Source organism: Camelina sativa, chromosome 13, assembly GCF_000633955.1.
Source record: "Camelina sativa cultivar DH55 chromosome 13, Cs, whole genome shotgun sequence".
Classification (NCBI taxonomy): domain Eukaryota; kingdom Viridiplantae; phylum Streptophyta; class Magnoliopsida; order Brassicales; family Brassicaceae; genus Camelina; species Camelina sativa.
Genome location: NC_025697.1, coordinates 10,988,021 through 11,006,302, shown reverse-complemented (window position 1 = coordinate 11,006,302; position 18,282 = coordinate 10,988,021). Strand labels below are relative to the sequence as shown.

Genomic DNA, 18,282 nt, shown 5'->3' with positions numbered 1-18,282 from the left:
GTAAAATTGTTTTGTTCTGTTTATGAGGGCAGTGGACACCTAGAGACACAGATGGAGAGATGAATCCCATGGGAACAAGAAGAATAAGTCCAACTTGTTAATAAGTTTACCCTAGATACAGCTTGGACTGCACGGCAAGCAAGAAAGTCAACAGATCCTCATCAACACAAGAAAACAATTAAGAAAATTAGAGTATAAAGATCCATCTTCATGTGCTCAGATCTAACTGAATTGCTATTTCCAAGGCAATATATTATAAGTCGAAATGGGAAACTGGTCGGAGTTGCCACCGGATATCATCCACATAATCTCTCTAAGAGTTGACAACCCCTTCGATCTGATCCATTTCCGATCGGTATGTTCATGGTGGCGTTCCTCTAGTCTTCCCACATACCGACCGATTCCATCACTTAGATGTCCTCTTCCCCCAGATGTCGGCGGCTGCGGAGATGACTGCCATATCTTGAGGAGTCGTGTTTATCTAATCAAGTCTCTTTCTCACGTGCCTCACCGGTTTTGGTAATTAAATCCTCCTTAAACAGTTTTGATTCAAAAGTTACCATAATTGTTCGTTCTTTCTCATTTTTAACATGTTTCTTGAATCCCAAGCCTTATAAATTCTAAAACTGTAGGTGTCTGTCTCTATGACCCCTAGAAATTCAATATTAGGATAGGTCAAATTTAATGAAAATAAATTGAAATGTTCCTCGCAGGTTGTTTAAGCTGCAAGAAGAAGAGAATGGAGAACTTGCTCTGCAAAGCTTGTTCAGTAGAACCACCTCCTCTGAGTGGGGATGTTCATATCCAAGTCTGTCACTTGACTTGCTCAACTCTCAAGTCATTGAGCTAGCTCAAGAACATGTCGCTCGTTACACCTATTGGTGCGACCTATTCGATGATGGTTTTCCGGCTAAATATGAAGAACGTGTCGGCTTTGTGCGATTAGATCCAGAGAACAAGGAGTTTATGATTTTGGGAAGGCTCTCATTTCAAGGCCTTGGTATGTATAGGTCATTTGAGGAGCGTTGGACCAAGATCAAGACAACACCAGATATATATCCAGAAGCGTTAGCATCGTTTAAGGGAAAATTTTATTCCATAGAACCAACCGGACTAATGAAAGTGGTAAAGCCATCTCTAGAAGTCAATTCGTTTCAGCGGTCGAGGCCTTGCGATAAGACAAGGAGACGTTGGGTAACGGCGAACACAATTATACTTTAGATATAGTTTTTCGTCTAGTTACAAGTTTCTTTCTAAATAAACGGAAGATCAAAATACTAATTCTTATTTTATTGGCATCAAATAATATTATTATTATTATTATTTTTTTTATCACATAATCGCCTTTATTTTTTTTTTGACAATAATCACATAATCGCCTTTTAAAAGTTCTCTTTTCTTAATATTGTATATATCCAGCTTGTCAAGTCGGGAGAAAAACTTCTACTAGTAGAGATCTGCACCGAGACCCGAAAAGAGTATTTCACACCAAGACTCCAAGACGAAAAGGGATGGTTCGAGATTTCGGAGTTAGACGAAGAGCGAAACGATTGGATTCAAGTGGAAGATGTGGGTGGTTGCATCTTGTTCTTGGACTACTTTTGCTCCTTCTCTTGTCTGCCCACTCAGATTCCGGGTTTCAGACCCAACTCAATCATCTTCGTGAATGTTTTTGGAGGTTATGGACATAAACATTTTCAGGTGTATGAGTTTGGTAAGCAAGGGTTTAGATCTTTTGGAGATATCTCCGACTATGTTCAACTTTTTCCATCTCCCCCATGGATCATTTCCAACGGATGATTGATCATCACAATAAAAACGAACATGTTTGCATCATCATCACATTTCAACCCCAAAAACTTTTATATCTTATAAAGCATACATAAGACTGAAATAAAGTTATACGAAATCATTTAAACATCTTTAAGAATTATGTATGTATAGATGTAATATTTTTGTCGATAAACTGATACAATTATGTAATAAGCCGAATTTTTAAAAGTTGCAAGCAATTTATGTGATACATATCGATCGATAACATTAGTATATTACCCCTTCTTTAGAAATTTATGTAGCAGACAAATCTATTATATGTGGTAGGGGTTTTATATGGACCAGCTACTAGAAGATGCCAGCTTTTATTTAAGATAAGAACTCCAAACTTTAAATTGACAATCTAAGAAACATCACTGATCAAGTGGCATGGGTCCATGGCCGATCATATTGCAATTCCATAATTAATCAAAATATGATTCACTGTAGCCTAATTAATAACAAAATTTTATTTATATGGTAACAAATATCTTTTCAAATTATATTTGTATTTATATGGTATACAAATATATTTATATGGTAACAAATATGATTCACTGTGAATACAAATCTAGTTTTGAAAGATTTAATTCATTTTCAAAGAAAACCCAATAACTATTATATATTGGTTTCTCATTTTCTTCTCTACGTGATTCGTTTTCTTTCATTTTCAATGTTTATTTTCAATGTTTATTTTCATTTTTTTTAATTTTTAATTTTACTAACAGAAACCAAAAACCAAAAACTAAAATCTAATTAAAACCAAAAGCTAAAAAGCAATTTGAAAAACCATTCCTTTCATGGCCTAAATCAAATAGAGTTTGATTCGTGTAAAGACATATGTAATGAATTTTTTTTTTTTTTTTTGTAGATGCAATATCTCAGCATAACAAAAGACGTGTTCAAACTTACACTTGCATTTATCATCAAGTGAGTGTATTCTACTAAGCGCGTTATATTGGAGTACATGTTTAGAAGCGAGCTTGGTTTATATTAATCCATGTCTCATTTTTGGCTAAATGGCAGGATGACCTCAGGAATTGTCTACTCGATACTGATGCTTTTTTTGATCATCGCTGCATATGTTTTTCTTATTTATCAGTTTTGTGGCCTTACAAGTGATCAGTTTTTTAAAGATCTGCTTAGCAATGTGTGGCATCTCACCATCTTGCCTTGCATTTGGTGTGGTACGGTTGAAGTTTGGTCTAGATGCGTGTGTGGGAATTGTGATCGGCGGTTTTATTGCTAAATTTGTGCACTTTTATCATAGCCTCTTATATATGAACTTCTACGCCACCAAGGCTTTATACTGTTTTTACGTTGGGGAATCACTTATGTGTTGGACATTTTTTGTTTTAGTTGCCGTTGTTATTCACCTTGCTTTAGAGGAAGATGAATCCTTAACACATCCACTACTATTTGTTTGAATGTACCTTCTTTATGGGTTTGTTTGTTTTAATATATAATATAAAGACACCAGAATTCTCCTCTGTTCCGCGATACAACTTGGCTTATATGTGGGGATTTTAATGAAACTTTAGAACCTGAGGACCATTCCCTTTATGTTACCTCTCCGTCAATTTCAGCAGGTATGCATGATTTCCGAGTGTTGGTTAGAGATTGTGATCTCATTGAAATGAGTTATCATGGTCCTCGCTTTACATGGGGTAATAAGCGTCATGACGGAGTCATCTGCAAAAAGCTGGACCGGGTGTTAGTAAACCCACAATTGGTTCAACAGTTTGGTCAATCATATGCGGTATTTGAACCAGGTGGTTGCTCTGATCATCTGGGTGTAGGTTCTATGTTGCAGGGGAGGAGAGGCGGCTGCGAAAACCTTTTAAGGTTGTTAACGCTGTTACCACACTTCCGGATTACTTGTCATAGCTTGTTGAACGATGGAAGGAATCCCCTCCTTTGTTCCATTCTACATCTGCAATGCATGGTTTTTCGAAATCTCTCAAGGGGCTTAAACCACACATGAGAAGTTTGGGAAAGAAACTGGTCGGCAATATCACCATCCAGACTAAAGTTGCTTATAAAGTTTTGTGTGTGGCGCAGGAGAAAACAATGGCATGTCCATCTTCATCCGCGGTTACTGTGGAGACTGCGGCTTATGAAAAATGGAGAAGTCTAGCTGATATAGAGGAGCGTTATTTGCAGCAGAAGGCAAAGTTGCATTGGCTTAACATTGGGGATCAAAATAATAAAGCTTTTTATGCATCAGCTAAGCTTCGAGAGACGAGAAATAATATCAAGGAGATTCAATGCGAAGATGGGAGAATAGCTCGTTCACAAGACTTTATTAAGCTTGAAGCCGAGAGGTATTACAAGACATTTCTCACTTCCTTGCCAGTAGACTATGTGGAATGGTCCATTGAGGAATTGGCGGACGTTTTGGAGTATAAGTGTGATGAAACTGACAAAAGCATTCTAACCAGAGAAGTTACTAAAGAGGAGATTAAGCGGGTGTTGTTTGCTATGCCTATAAACAAATCCCCAGGGCCTGATGGTTTCACTGTGGAATTTTTCCGAGATTCCTGGTCAGTTATTGGTGATGATTGTGCAGTTGCTATCCAATCCTTTTTCCAAACGAGATTCTTGCCAAAGGGGGTGAACTCTACTATTTTGGCTTTAATTCCGAAGAAGAAGGAAGCAAGAATCATGAAAGACTATAGGCCTATTTCCTGTTGCAACGTCTTGTATAAAATAATATCTAAGATTCTAGCAAATCGTCTAAAGATCATCTTGCCTAAGTTTATTGCACCAAATCAGTCAGCTTTCATAAAGAACAGACTGTTAATGGAAAACTTGCTTCTTGCTACGGATCTGGTTAAAGATTACCACAAGGACTCTGTCTCCTCACGATGTGTTATGCAGATTGACATCTCGAAAGATTTTGACTCGGTGCAGTGGGGTTTTCTCCTTATACACTGAGAGCTCTAGATTTCCCAGACACATATGTTAGCTGGGTCCAAACTTGTATTACCTCTGCTTCGTTTTCAGTACAGATAAATGGCGAACTTGCAGGCTATTTTGGTAGTCAACGAGGTCTAAGACAGGGATGTTCGCTAAGTCCTTATTTGTTTGTGGTTTGTATGAATGTCCTCTCTCGCAAACTGGATCTGGCTGCTAAGAACAAACAGTTTGGTCTTCACCCGAACTGTAAACCTCTGAATCTAACCCACCTGTGTTTCGCAGATGATTTGATGGATTTTGTTGATGGAGAAAAGAAATTGATTGAGGGTGTATTGGCGGTGTTTGATGACTTTGCTGCACACTCTGGTCTACAGATAAGCTTAGAGAAATCTACTATATATATGGCTGGTGTTTCCGCAGAACAGAGAGAGGACATTCTTGACCAGTTTCCCTTTGCCTCTGGCACTCTTCCTGTTCGTTATCTTGGTCTACCGCTACTATCCAAACGAATGTCAGCTGCTGATTATCTCCCTCTCTTAGACAAGATTCGCTTACAAATAAGCACTTGGACTGCAAGGACACTCTCTTTTGCAGGAAGACTACAGCTCATCCAATCTGTGCTATTCAGTCTTACAAACTTCTGGATGTCTGCTTTTAGACTCTCAAAGGCTTGTTTAAGAGAGATTGACAGGTTATGTTCTGCATTTCTTTGGGCTGGTCCGAATCTAAATCCAAACAAAGCGAAGGTCGCTTGGTCGGAGGTCTGTTTACCAAAGAGTGAGGGCGGTTTAGGCTTATGCTCACTTGAAGAGGCAAATAAAGTGTGTATGATCAAGCTTATTTGGCGACTTCTCTCTGCAAAAGGGTCCTTCTGGGTGAGATGGACTCAGCGGCATCTTATGTGTAGTGGGTCTTTGTGGGCAGAGCAAGAAAACACTGCGTCAGGTTCTTGGATTTGGAGGAAGCTCCTCAAATACATGGACATCGCCAAACAATTTTATCGGGTGGAGGTTCACAATGGTGTTTCTACCTCTTTTTGGTTCGACAACTGGTGCTCATTAGGTTGTCTCCATGACAAGTTTGGAGACCGAGGGATCATCTCTCTCGGGATTCCACTAACGAGCACGGTGGCAGAGGTCATGGCTATGACTAGGCGGAGGAGACATAGACAATCTCTGTTAAACCAAGTCGAAGAGGAGATCTTACAACACAAGCTTATCCGAAATGTAGATATGCTAGATGTTGCATTATGGAGAGGGAGAAATGATTGCTATCGCCAGAAATTTCTCACCAAGGATACTTTGCTTCTCACTCGAGCGGCTCACCCGATTATGGACAGCTATATGGTGATATGGTTCCCCAATGCCACCCCTAAGTTTGCCTTCCTTACCTGGCTGGTTGTCAAGGACCGACTTACAACAGGAGACAAAATGCAGAGCTGGAACGTCAATGTAAACACCAGTTGTGTGTTCTGTAGCTGTCCCATGGAGACTACTGCACACATTTTCTTTCAATGCTCTTTCTCGCAACATATTTGGGAACCGCTAGTGAAGAAGATTCTCTTGAACAAGTATACTATCGACTGGAAGGAGATCATGGCTTTGCTTGGAGGCACTGATCTGGACAAGACTACAAAGATTCTTATTAGTTATGTTTTTCAGAACACTTTACACTCGATATGGATGGAGAGGAATGGTCGGCGTCATGGAGACCAACCTACTACGGTGGAGAATTCAGTCAAGCTGATTGACAAAACGTTCGTAACCGGCTAAGCACCATGAAGGGCGAGGATACTATCATTCAAACTTGGTTTGCTGCCAGATTTTACTAGATATGCTTAATTGAATTGTTTTTCAAAAATGTTTAAGACTATCTATACACAAGCTTTGTAAACAATATCTTTTTTTTTGAATATAATTTAACGTTACATTCAAAAAAAAATATATATATATATATAAAGACATATACACATATGTATTTTACTATTTTTACTATGATAAAACGAACATGTTTGCGTCATCAACACATTTTAACCTTTTTATATAAATCTTATAAAGCATACTTAAGATTAAACTAAAGTTATACGAAATAATTTAAACAACTTTAAGAATTATGCATGTATGGATGTAAGGTTTTTATCGGTAAACTGATACAACTATGTAATAAGCCAAATTTTTTGTATTAAAAAAATGACGGATTTTTTAAAAGTTCAAATGACAAATTTTATCTTTTTATATATAATTAATTATAGGTTATATTAGGTAGGGCTTTTATATGGGCCAGCTACTAGAAGATGCCAGCTTTTATTAACGATAAGAACTCCAAAATTTAAATTGACAATGAAAGAATCATCACCTATTAAATGGGGTTATCCGTTAGAGATTTGAATATAGTTTTAAAGATTTTAAATGTTATACAGAATCTGTTGTTAATAGATCAATATTTTGTTAAACTCTGTTAAAGTTTAGTGTTATTAGTTTGTGATATGTAAAAAGTCATTTAAAATCTTAACAAATTTGGATTCTTGGATTCAGACTTTTATAAAGTCATTAAAAGTTTTGTGTTATTCAATTAAAACAAAAGAATCTATGATTGTTAATGAGTTCAATTATTATGTTATTAGTTCATGATTTCAAACACTTTCTTTACAAAATAAAGTCATGGAAAGTATCATAAAAATACAGAGATTGTTTGGAGGACTTTACAAGATTTTAGAGAACTAATCAACAAAACTCTCTAACAATCTTTAATAATCTTTCACTTAATCACTTTTAATGATTTTGTTGAACTCTTCAAAAATCTTCATAAATCTCAAACTAATATCACTCCTAAGTCGCCAGGGTTCATCAAATCATATTGCTGCTCCAAAATTACTAAGTTTTATTCACTTTTTCACTAAAATTTTGTCCTTCACAAATTGGTAGGAAAGGAAAATAAGTTTTTCTGTCTGTCTCCCTTTAAATTCATTTTTCTAGTTTTGTCTGCTTGCATCATCCATCCATCCAAAAAAAAAATTACATAAAAATGCGACATCCAAACAAAATAAATGAAATAAAATGATACAGCTAAATAATCGAGAAAAAGGATTCAGCGTAAAATAGATTAAGAAAATCACCGGAAACTAAAAAAATCAGTTGATGGTAGCTCAATCTATTATTTGAAACAAACCGTAGTAATAGTTTAATTTAAATATCTTCTAAAACTGTAGCTAATTATAATACGACAAATTGCATGCCATTATATTATTCAATGGATCTAAATTACTTGAATACTAGAAATTGATATATGTGACAAATCGATTGAAGATGATACAAATACAAGTTGAGAAAAATCCTAGGTTTCTTGTTTAGTTGTATTACTCTGGCATAAGCAAAAACAAAAAAAGCGATCTTGTCTGTATTATAAGATTACTTAGTCTAAGATAAACTCGAAATTAAAATATGGTTCAAGTCCTCTTCATCTAACTCAATGATGGAATGATTATAGTTATTTAAGCTATTAAGTTGTCCGATTATCGAGGATATTTCTTTTAGATATATATAGATTCTCTACGTGTTTAAGGAGAAACATTTACGATAATTCTAGCATATATAATCAAAGAATATAAATAATTGATAATTGTAGAATATATAATCAATGTTTTCATTAAGTTTTGATACGTTTCACAATTCACATCAACCAATTAGACCAACCTATAGATGATAAATTACTTTAATAGGAAAAACTTAAATTATACAAAACGTTTGCTCGTTAAGTTTATCTTGGACATTTATCAATCTGCTGTATAGTCAAACCTTAGTTTTGTCCGCTCTAAAAACAAAACTCATGTACAGCGCATATTGATAGGAACCAAAAAATATTATATTTTATGATTAACTAAAATATAGAACTGGACATTTATAAAAACAATTCGGTGACAGCTAAAATTCCTAATTCAAACAATCAGCCAAAAATACGTACCTAACGACAGTACGACACAATCTATGCGGAGGGTTTTGTAAGCCAACTTGGTTTCTTCCTCTTTCCTACTTCTTTGTATAATTTTCAAAAAAAAAAAAAACAAAGAACAAATGTCGGGTTAGTCATATTATCATGTACTTGATTTCTGAAAAACAATTTTGTATTCTCCCACCCATAATTTGGCTATACACACCTAATTGGCCCATAATTCTATATATTATAGATAACTTGACAATTGATTTTTAATTTATATATGCCAGCAGAAAAAAAAAAAAAAAAAACCAAGACACAAAAATAGAATCCATAAACCAAAAATGCTGTTAGACAAAATTGATTGGGGCATTACAAGAATATTTTTTAATATTTTTTCTATACTAGTTAAGTTTGAGTGATGATGCCTTCTACACAAACTTCGGCACATATATATATATATATATATACATATATATATATATGCATGCTACATCCGGATCGTTGTCTTTCTTCGGAGTGACAAGATGTGTTATATAATCTCTTTTTGCACTTGGATCGTTTTGTTAGACAAATTTGACAACAGTTTTTCTAAAACTTTCATATCATCTAAAAACGGAAGTGTCGCATTGTAATTAGTGAATACTTAAATAATCGAATATACTCCCACATAACATTATATGCTTCTTTAGTTCAATTGAAAACTTGACGATGAGCTATAATAAGAAATAAAATTTTATATTTCTTATAAAAAGATTTTCAAATCTCATTCATATGATAACATAGTATGTATTTTTCAAATAACATATCAATTTCAGTTTCATGGATTAATTTGAATATCTTCCAAATAACATTTGTTTCAGTTTTTGTCCGTTTTCGTATAATGTGGTCCACCACCTAATGACCAATGCTTATAAAACATATCACGACGACTAAAAATATAATAGGAAATAAAATAACTTGAGATTGTCAATGACGTGATTTGTGACTAGTTGATCAACAAGAAGACGGCCACGTTGAAAGCTTTGAATTACAGCTATACATTATAACAAAATATACATTCACTATATATGTTTCCTTAACTGTACTTACGTGAACACTTATTTATAGTACGAAGACGTGTTTTGTTTCTCGCCCAAACCAACTCACTTTTTTATTTTTTCTTTTCTTTTTTTCTATTTCCTCCTTCGTCTTCAAACCAAAATCCCCATTTTCCTTATCTCTACAAGATACAGAGAAAAGAGAAAGATCTATAATTGTTTTTTAAAAAACACCATTTCTACGGCTGCAAATCTTCAAATTCTCCAGGTTAGTGTTTATTTCATTTCTCCTTCTTTATTTTTCTGGGTTCATTGTTGACAGAGTCCATTACATCACTTTGTTACGAAAATGCGATTCTTCATTTGCATTAATATCGTTCTTTTACAGCTCTGATTTAGGAGTTCTTTTTCTGATGATTCTTGCTTTTCCTAAACCCAAAAATGCTTCAAACACAGAAAATTAGGCTTAAACCCCAAAATGTCAATTGATGCAAGTTTTAACGCGTGAACTGTGTAAAACCAACGTACGTGCAAGGGCGTTGTTAAATTTATCGGAGATTCATATTTTTACTAGTACATGTAGTGATTTTATATAGGATCAAATCGGTTTTCTCAATCGATGAAACAATTTATATTGGTTACCAAGTCGTACGCGTGAATAAGCATATCATTGTTTGGCCGGTTGAGCCATAACTTTGAAGTGGACCCGATGAGTTGATGGGTACATAGCAACCACACCATACATATTTGAGATCTTTTGTTATTTTGTTTTTTTCTTTCCAAAAATAAAAGTTTTTTTTAATGACAGCAAAAAGAAAGAAATATATTTTATTTTTTAATTTTTTTTTTCTGTTGTTTACAGGAGTTTTTGTTTCGTTAGGAAAAAATTAGTTAGCTCTTTCGAATATTTCCTAAGTATAGAAAAATTAAGTGTTAATATTATCTAAGAATTGTTTGAAACTTGAAAATACAGACTTTTTAAATTGGTTTAGCTTTAGATCATTGACGTGGAACATCTCAAATGAATAGGACGAATGAATTAGCACGTAAAAAAAAACGGTGTATATAAGGATATATCATTGCAGTTCTAAAATTACAGTTTTTGTTTTCTAAAATACAGTTTCTCTTAAATAAAATATTAAAGAATTTATACAACTCAAATACAGAAACCAAAAGGAAAATTAAAATTCGAAAACCAAAAAATTCTGAAACTGTATTTATTCTTTTTGCTCTTTATGATTGTTGTTTGATTTGAGGAGAGAACTCTAGGGATCCCTGATGCATGCAATGCATGTATCCTAACATTTATAGGTTTCAAGTGCATGCAATTGTTTTCGATAAACAAACAATAGTGTTCTGTTGTCAAAAAAAAAAAAACAATAGTGTACTTATTTTCCCTTTCTAGCCGATAACATCATTTTCCAATACATATAGGGCAAGTGAAGTAAGTGAGTACGTATATACAGTCAAATTCCGTTCAGCTGAGAAACCACAGCTTAGTGGCAAACCACTAGACTTTGCATATTATTGATATGCATATTAGGTAGATATACCTAATATGCATATTAGGTAGATATTTAAAACCAAAAAAAAAAAAAAATTAGGTAGATATGTTATATGTGGAGAATTTAGGTCAGATTGATTTTTAGTGGGCTAAACCACTAGACTTTGCATATCAGTTTGTGATTTTAGTAAATGTAAAACCCAAATTCATTTTTCCAAATCATGTTATAGAGAATTGTAAAGGGAAAAAGGCAAAAATTCTAATGAATTAAGAACTCGCTAGAGCCTAGAAGTCCTTTTCCCTGGCCAATACTTTATTGTGAATATTCTCTAATATATATTTTGTTTCCCCTCGCATATGCTTTTTTCAACCATCAAAAATATATATAATGATGCCAATTGAATTGACTTTAAGGGTCTATACTTATCAATTATTTTTGTTAGTGAATGAATCAATAATACAAGTCTAAGTCAGAAGATTAATTAACTATAGATTTTTAAAATAACGAAAAACTTATATAAATAATTTGAATTTGTTACAGGGTGTGAGAATAGAAGAAAAAATGGATCAGAAAACAAACTATGCGATTCAAGTAGAAGAAGAGCTTCCAAGTCTACTGAGAAAAGCCACAACAGAAGAAATGGTTGGCTTTGACAATTACAAAGATAGTGCTCATCCTAGTCCTCACATAATCAGTCGTTTTCATCCTTCTCATAACTCCACGCCTACTTTGGTATATTATTTATTTTTATTTATCACTTTCCACATTCGCGAAAATTGAATTATAAACTTATTATATATACCTAACTCCGAGCAAATTACGTTACATAATATTTATATGGACAGGACGGTCAAGAAGCATCATCAACATCAATAGACTCAATGGAAGGTCATCATAACTACAATGAGACTCCACCATGGACTCATCAAAGAAAACCATCAATCTCAATGCCAACGTCACCAAATATTCTCATGATCTCTGATCCAGCGACAGCTTCATCTTCCGACAACAACACAAACGGTGGATCCACTGGCAAATCTGTCAAGTTTCTCTCTCAGCCGATCACCAAAGTCTCTTCTCTCTACATAGAAACTGGTAACGGTGACGATGATCGACGTCGCAGCCATGATAATCATCATCATCAACAACATCAACATCATCAGAGTGGTCGTCAACACCAAGATCATAATCCGGCCACGCACAAGCTTAAAGACAATAGGTACAACTCGTTCAAGACTTGGTCGGGGAAACTCGAGAGACAGTTCACAAGAAAACCAGCTTCTGTTGAACCGGAGACACCAAAACGGAATAACCAGAATATGAATACCAATGAAGCCATGCCTGTGGACCGCTACTATGATGCCTTGGAAGGTCCTGAATTGGAGACTCTACGGGTACGTACCAACGCTTATTTTTCGATATATATATATATATATATATATATATATAATTAATATGATTTAGTTTCGATCATATGCATTACGGCTCATATAACTCTCTGAAATAACGAATACGGATACAACATACAAGAATTGCGTTAATATTTGTGATAAGCTTTTGCTTTAATGTTTTATAACACTCTTATTTTTTTCCTACGTCGCAGCCACAAGAAGAGATCGTTCTACCAAATGATAAAAAGTGGCCGTTTCTTCTCCGTTACCCGATCTCAACATTTGGTATGTGCCTAGGAGTGAGCAGCCAAGCCATAATGTGGAAGACCCTAGCGACCGCAGAGCCAACCAAGTTCCTTCACATACCTCTTTGGATCAACCAGGGTCTCTGGTTCATCTCAGTCGCTTTGATCCTCACCATCGCCACCATCTACCTCCTGAAGATCATCCTTTACTTCGAAGCCGTACGCCGCGAATACTACCATCCAATCAGAATCAACTTCTTCTTTGCTCCTTTCATTTCTTTACTCTTCTTGGCCCTCGGTGTCCCACCTTCTATAATCACAGATTTGCCGCATTATCTTTGGTACATCCTTATGTTTCCTTTCATCTGTCTTGAGCTAAAAATCTATGGTCAATGGATGTCCGGTGGTCAACGCCGGCTCTCCCGAGTTGCCAACCCAACAAACCATCTCTCGGTCGTGGGGAACTTTGTCGGGGCCTTGCTTGGTGCGTCCATGGGACTTAGAGAAGGCCCTATATTCTTCTACGCCGTTGGGATGGCTCATTACTTGGTTCTGTTCGTGACTCTATACCAAAGGCTACCGACCAACGAGACTTTGCCTAAAGATCTTCACCCTGTCTTCTTCCTCTTCGTCGCGGCTCCAAGTGTTGCCTCCATGGCTTGGGCTAAGATNTTGCCGCATTATCTTTGGTACCTCCTTATGTTTCCTTTCATCTGTCTTGAGCTCAAAATCTACGGTCAATGGATGTCCGGTGGTCAACGCCGGCTCTCCCGAGTTGCCAACCCAACGAACCATCTCTCGGTCGTGGGAAACTTTGTCGGGGCCTTGCTTGGTGCGTCCATGGGACTTAGAGAAGGCCCTATATTCTTCTACGCCGTGGGGATGGCTCATTACTTGGTTCTGTTCGTGACTCTCTACCAAAGGCTACCAACCAACGAGACTTTGCCTAAAGATCTTCACCCTGTCTTCTTCCTCTTCGTCGCGGCTCCAAGTGTTGCCTCCATGGCTTGGGCTAAGATTACTGGCTCCTTCGATTATGGCTCCAAAGTTTGTTACTTTATAGCCATTTTCCTCTACTTCTCATTGGTAAGTTTTACATATAATTTTAGCTCATATGTATTTCCTTGTTCAGAAAAGTATTCACTAATACAAATCTTCCCTTTCTTTGATTTATAGGCTGTTCGGATTAATTTCTTCCGCGGAATCAAGTAAGACTTAAGCAAATTACTTCTGTTACGGACCATACGGTTCGGTTTTCAGTTATCCGCTGGCTTAACTTCTTATACACTCTTTATTTATTTCCTTGTAGATTTTCGTTGTCTTGGTGGGCGTACACATTTCCGATGACCGGTGCTGCAATTGCAACCATCAGGTATGCAACAATAGTTAGGAGCACCATGACTCAAATCATGTGCGTGGTCCTCTNAGTTTTACATATAAGTTTAACTCATACGTATTTCCCTTCTACAGAAAAGTATTCACTAATACAAATCTTCCTCTCTTTGATTTATATATAGGCTGTTCGGATTAATTTCTTCCGTGGAATCAAGTAAGTCTTAAGCAAATTACTTCTGTTACTGTTTGGTTTTTAGTTATCCGCTAGCTGAACTTACACTCTTTGTTTTTTTCCTTACAGATTTTCGTTGTCTTGGTGGGCGTACACATTTCCGATGACCGGTGCTGCAATTGCAACCATCAGGTATGCAACAATAGTTAGGAGCACCATGACTCAAATCATGTGTGTGGTCCTCTGTGCCATTGCAACGTTAGTCGTGTTTGCACTGCTTGTGACCACCATCATCCATGCCTTTGTTCTTCGAGAACTTTTCCCCAATGACCTTGCCATAGCCATCAGCAACCGCCCAAGACCCAAACAGAATAGCCATCACCGGTGGCTCGACCAACTGAGAAACGTAAGCTCAGAGAACATCGAGAATTACTTGAAATTCACAGACTCGGACAGCAGTCACAGTAATGATCTAGAAGCTTGCAATGTCAAAATTCAAGAGAATGATTCATCGTAAATCGGAAAATCACAAACATTTTTCAACCCCTGGTATAGATTCGTATCCCAAGTTTTGGTTTTGATTTGTTGTCAGTGTCTCTGACACAAGTGAGGAACCTAGTAACCTATATGTTGCTGTGGTTCTAATGAGCATGTGTGTAAAGTAGTAGTAAACAAACGGAAGGGGGTTGTCTACAGTGGTGAACCGATGCAAACGAACAAGTATCTCTTAAACCGAAACTATTACCAGTTATCAGTTTTACAATGTGCTGAACCAAACTCTTTAAAGATCATGTAAACTTGTTTTGTTCCAATAAATAAAAGTTTTGAGGGGTATATCACTGTATCAACAGCATGAGAAATAATATGATGGACAATATTTTGGTTCTAGTCAGATCAGCTAAGCTAAGAGTTACAGTTTCACATAATCTATTTTCAGAACTTAATAGATACCGGCGTAGCTCGATATACAAGATCGAGATCCAATGGCACAAGATTAAAGCACTATACTCAAGCCTATAGTACTAAAGGGACAACAAAATCATCATCTTACCAATTGGCTAACTAGGGGAAAGTTCTACTCAGATCAGCTAAGCTATCAAAGTTCTCATAACCATATGACATACGAACTTGAGATATATTGGAAAATCTCAATCTTACATAAACAGATTACAGAAACAGAAATCAAGAACCTTCAAGAAACAAAAGGCATAAGAAATCAAAGCTTTGAACTCAGAAACAAACTAGCAGTAGAATTCCACATTGTCCTAGGAACAAATCTAAATTCTCAAAGCCAAAGAGACAAAATCTTCAAAAAATAAAAACCTAGTTCCTGTACAAGAGATTTCAATTCATACATACCCGAGGAAGAAGTCCAATTCAGTTTCGATTCATATCCAATTCAACCGCCAAAGAAAGAAAAGAATCCACGTTTCTTAGGCTCTTCCTCCACCATAACAGCCTTCATACTATCTTGCTCCACGAGTCTCCAAGCTGCTTGCTCAAATGCCAATCCCGCAAGCGTTGGTGGCTTATTCAGAACAAGCGGAAACCCTCGGTTCGTGCTTCGGATAACCTCAGAATCTTCAGGAATCGCACCTAGCAACGACAACCCTAACATCTCCTGCACATCTAACACTGACATCATATCTTCTCCTTTGATCATATCAGTTCTCACTCTGTTCACAATCATCTTTATATCTCGTATTCCATCGCATTCGAGTAAACCAGTAACCCTATCTGCGTCCCGCAACGCTGTTATATCCGGAGTTGTTACCAGAATCGCTTCATTAGCCGGAGTAATGGCCGTTATGAATCCGGCATCGATTCCTGCAGGACAATCGATGATGATAAAATCCGGTGAACCTTCCGGTCTAGTTTTCAACGCATCGACAAGCCATTCCAATGCTTTGCCACCAAATCCCATCGGAAGTTTCGATCTAGGTTTCGAGATACATAGCAATTCGAAATTTGACCAACGCTTATCGCGTACCAGAGCTTGATCTAGACGGCAATCTCCGTTTATAACCTCGACGCAGGTGTAATTGACTCGATTCTCTAAACCTAGGAGGAGATCGAGGTTACGTAGTCCAAGGTCCGCGTCAATGGCTACAACTGAGAAACCGTAACGAGCGAGAGAGAGACCGACATTCGCGGTGGTTGTCGTCTTTCCAACTCCGCCTTTTCCGGAGGTGATTACAACGATTCGCGGCGTTTCTCCGGCGAGCTCAGGTTTGCGATTAAATTGAAGAACGGATCGTATTGGACTCCGTCTGCTAGGGTTTTTGACGAATCTTGGTGAAGATGATGTTAGAGGATTGTGTGAGAGCGACGATGGAAGGAGAAGAGATTGATGATTCGTGGAGAACAATCTCAGAGACGCCATTGATAGAGCTGCTGCTTCAGCTGTCTCTAGAGAGAGACAGAATTGTTTCACTGAGCGTTGTGGCTTGAGAGGGTTTACGGTTTATCAAGAACTTTTTGAGATTCCGGTTTTTAATTTCTCCACTCTAAACCGGTTCAAGATTTAACCAATCGCACAAATAATGTGTTGGTTCTACCGATTTATATTATGATTCATCCGTATTACAAACAAATGCGAATTGAACAATCAGAGACTCTACAAGTTACAAAACCAGACAAAATTATACCAAATACAAACCGAATTTGAGATACCGGTACACCGCTTTGGTTTACCGGTTAATGTATTGTGTCCCCTCTATATATAGCAATGTCTATTCTTTTATCTGCCAGCGTTGGTCATTAGCTGAGAGAACACTTGGCTGCTACNATGATTCATCGTAAATCGGAAAATCACAAACATTTTTCAACCCCTGGTATAGATTCGTATCCCAAGTTTTGGTTTTGATTTGTTGTCAGTGTCTCTGACACAAGTGAGGAACCTAGTAACCTATATGTTGCTGTGGTTCTAATGAGCATGTGTGTAAAGTAGTAGTAAACAAACGGAAGGGGGTTGTCTACAGTGGTGAACCGATGCAAACGAACAAGTATCTCTTAAACCGAAACTATTACCAGTTATCAGTTTTACAATGTGCTGAACCAAACTCTTTAAAGATCATGTAAACTTGTTTTGTTCCAATAAATAAAAGTTTTGAGGGGTATATCACTGTATCAACAGCATGAGAAATAATATGATGGACAATATTTTGGTTCTAGTCAGATCAGCTAAGCTAAGAGTTACAGTTTCACATAATCTATTTTCAGAACTTAATAGATACCGGCGTAGCTCGATATACAAGATCGAGATCCAATGGCACAAGATTAAAGCACTATACTCAAGCCTATAGTACTAAAGGGACAACAAAATCATCATCTTACCAATTGGCTAACTAGGGGAAAGTTCTACTCAGATCAGCTAAGCTATCAAAGTTCTCATAACCATATGACATACGAACTTGAGATATATTGGAAAATCTCAATCTTACATAAACAGATTACAGAAACAGAAATCAAGAACCTTCAAGAAACAAAAGGCATAAGAAATCAAAGCTTTGAACTCAGAAACAAACTAGCAGTAGAATTCCACATTGTCCTAGGAACAAATCTAAATTCTCAAAGCCAAAGAGACAAAATCTTCAAAAAATAAAAACCTAGTTCCTGTACAAGAGATTTCAATTCATACATACCCGAGGAAGAAGTCCAATTCAGTTTCGATTCATATCCAATTCAACCGCCAAAGAAAGAAAAGAATCCACGTTTCTTAGGCTCTTCCTCCACCATAACAGCCTTCATACTATCTTGCTCCACGAGTCTCCAAGCTGCTTGCTCAAATGCCAATCCCGCAAGCGTTGGTGGCTTATTCAGAACAAGCGGAAACCCTCGGTTCGTGCTTCGGATAACCTCAGAATCTTCAGGAATCGCACCTAGCAACGACAACCCTAACATCTCCTGCACATCTAACACTGACATCATATC

At 36.7% G+C, this 18,282-nt stretch overlaps 4 protein-coding genes across 6 annotated transcripts in view; 2 read left to right on the top strand and 2 right to left on the bottom strand.

Annotated features, from left to right (window-relative positions):
- Positions 247 to 2,025, top strand: LOC104736416 (putative F-box/kelch-repeat protein At5g24040). The gene is made up of 3 exons (XM_010456391.2): positions 247 to 519; positions 714 to 1,194; positions 1,420 to 2,025. Exons 1-3 carry the CDS (start codon positions 266 to 268, stop codon positions 1,798 to 1,800), a joined length of 1,116 nt encoding a protein of 371 aa, XP_010454693.1. The 5' UTR covers positions 247 to 265; the 3' UTR covers positions 1,801 to 2,025.
- LOC104736413 (S-type anion channel SLAH3-like) lies at positions 9,780 to 17,468 on the top strand. Of its 3 annotated transcripts, none has more exons than XM_019234894.1 (8): positions 9,780 to 9,969; positions 11,747 to 11,938; positions 12,052 to 12,600; positions 12,810 to 13,511; positions 13,860 to 13,928; positions 14,360 to 14,391; positions 14,479 to 14,898; positions 17,184 to 17,468. In XM_019234894.1, exons 2-7 carry the CDS (start codon positions 11,768 to 11,770, stop codon positions 14,864 to 14,866), a joined length of 1,911 nt encoding a protein of 636 aa, XP_019090439.1. In that variant the 5' UTR covers positions 9,780 to 9,969; positions 11,747 to 11,767; the 3' UTR covers positions 14,867 to 14,898; positions 17,184 to 17,468. The 3 variants fall into 3 exon arrangements, with proteins under 3 accessions (XP_019090439.1, XP_019090438.1, XP_019090437.1); XM_019234893.1 differs by lacking the exons at positions 14,360 to 14,391; positions 17,184 to 17,468 and adding exons at positions 14,019 to 14,050; positions 14,152 to 14,260 and having other exon boundaries at positions 14,588 to 15,183; XM_019234892.1 differs by lacking the exon at positions 17,184 to 17,468 and having other exon boundaries at positions 14,479 to 15,183.
- Positions 15,466 to 16,822, bottom strand: LOC104736414 (putative septum site-determining protein minD homolog, chloroplastic). Its single transcript, XM_010456387.2, has one exon. The coding sequence runs from the start codon at positions 16,730 to 16,732 to the stop codon at positions 15,749 to 15,751; it is 984 nt and encodes a 327-aa protein (XP_010454689.1). The 5' UTR covers positions 16,733 to 16,822; the 3' UTR covers positions 15,466 to 15,748.
- Positions 17,751 to 18,282, bottom strand: part of LOC104738133 (putative septum site-determining protein minD homolog, chloroplastic) — a 4,456-nt gene continuing 3,924 nt past the window's right edge. Inside the window, exon 2 of the mRNA XM_010458360.2 lies at positions 17,751 to 18,282. Coding sequence (XP_010456662.2) covers positions 18,034 to 18,282 — 249 coding nt within the window. The 3' untranslated portion in view covers positions 17,751 to 18,033.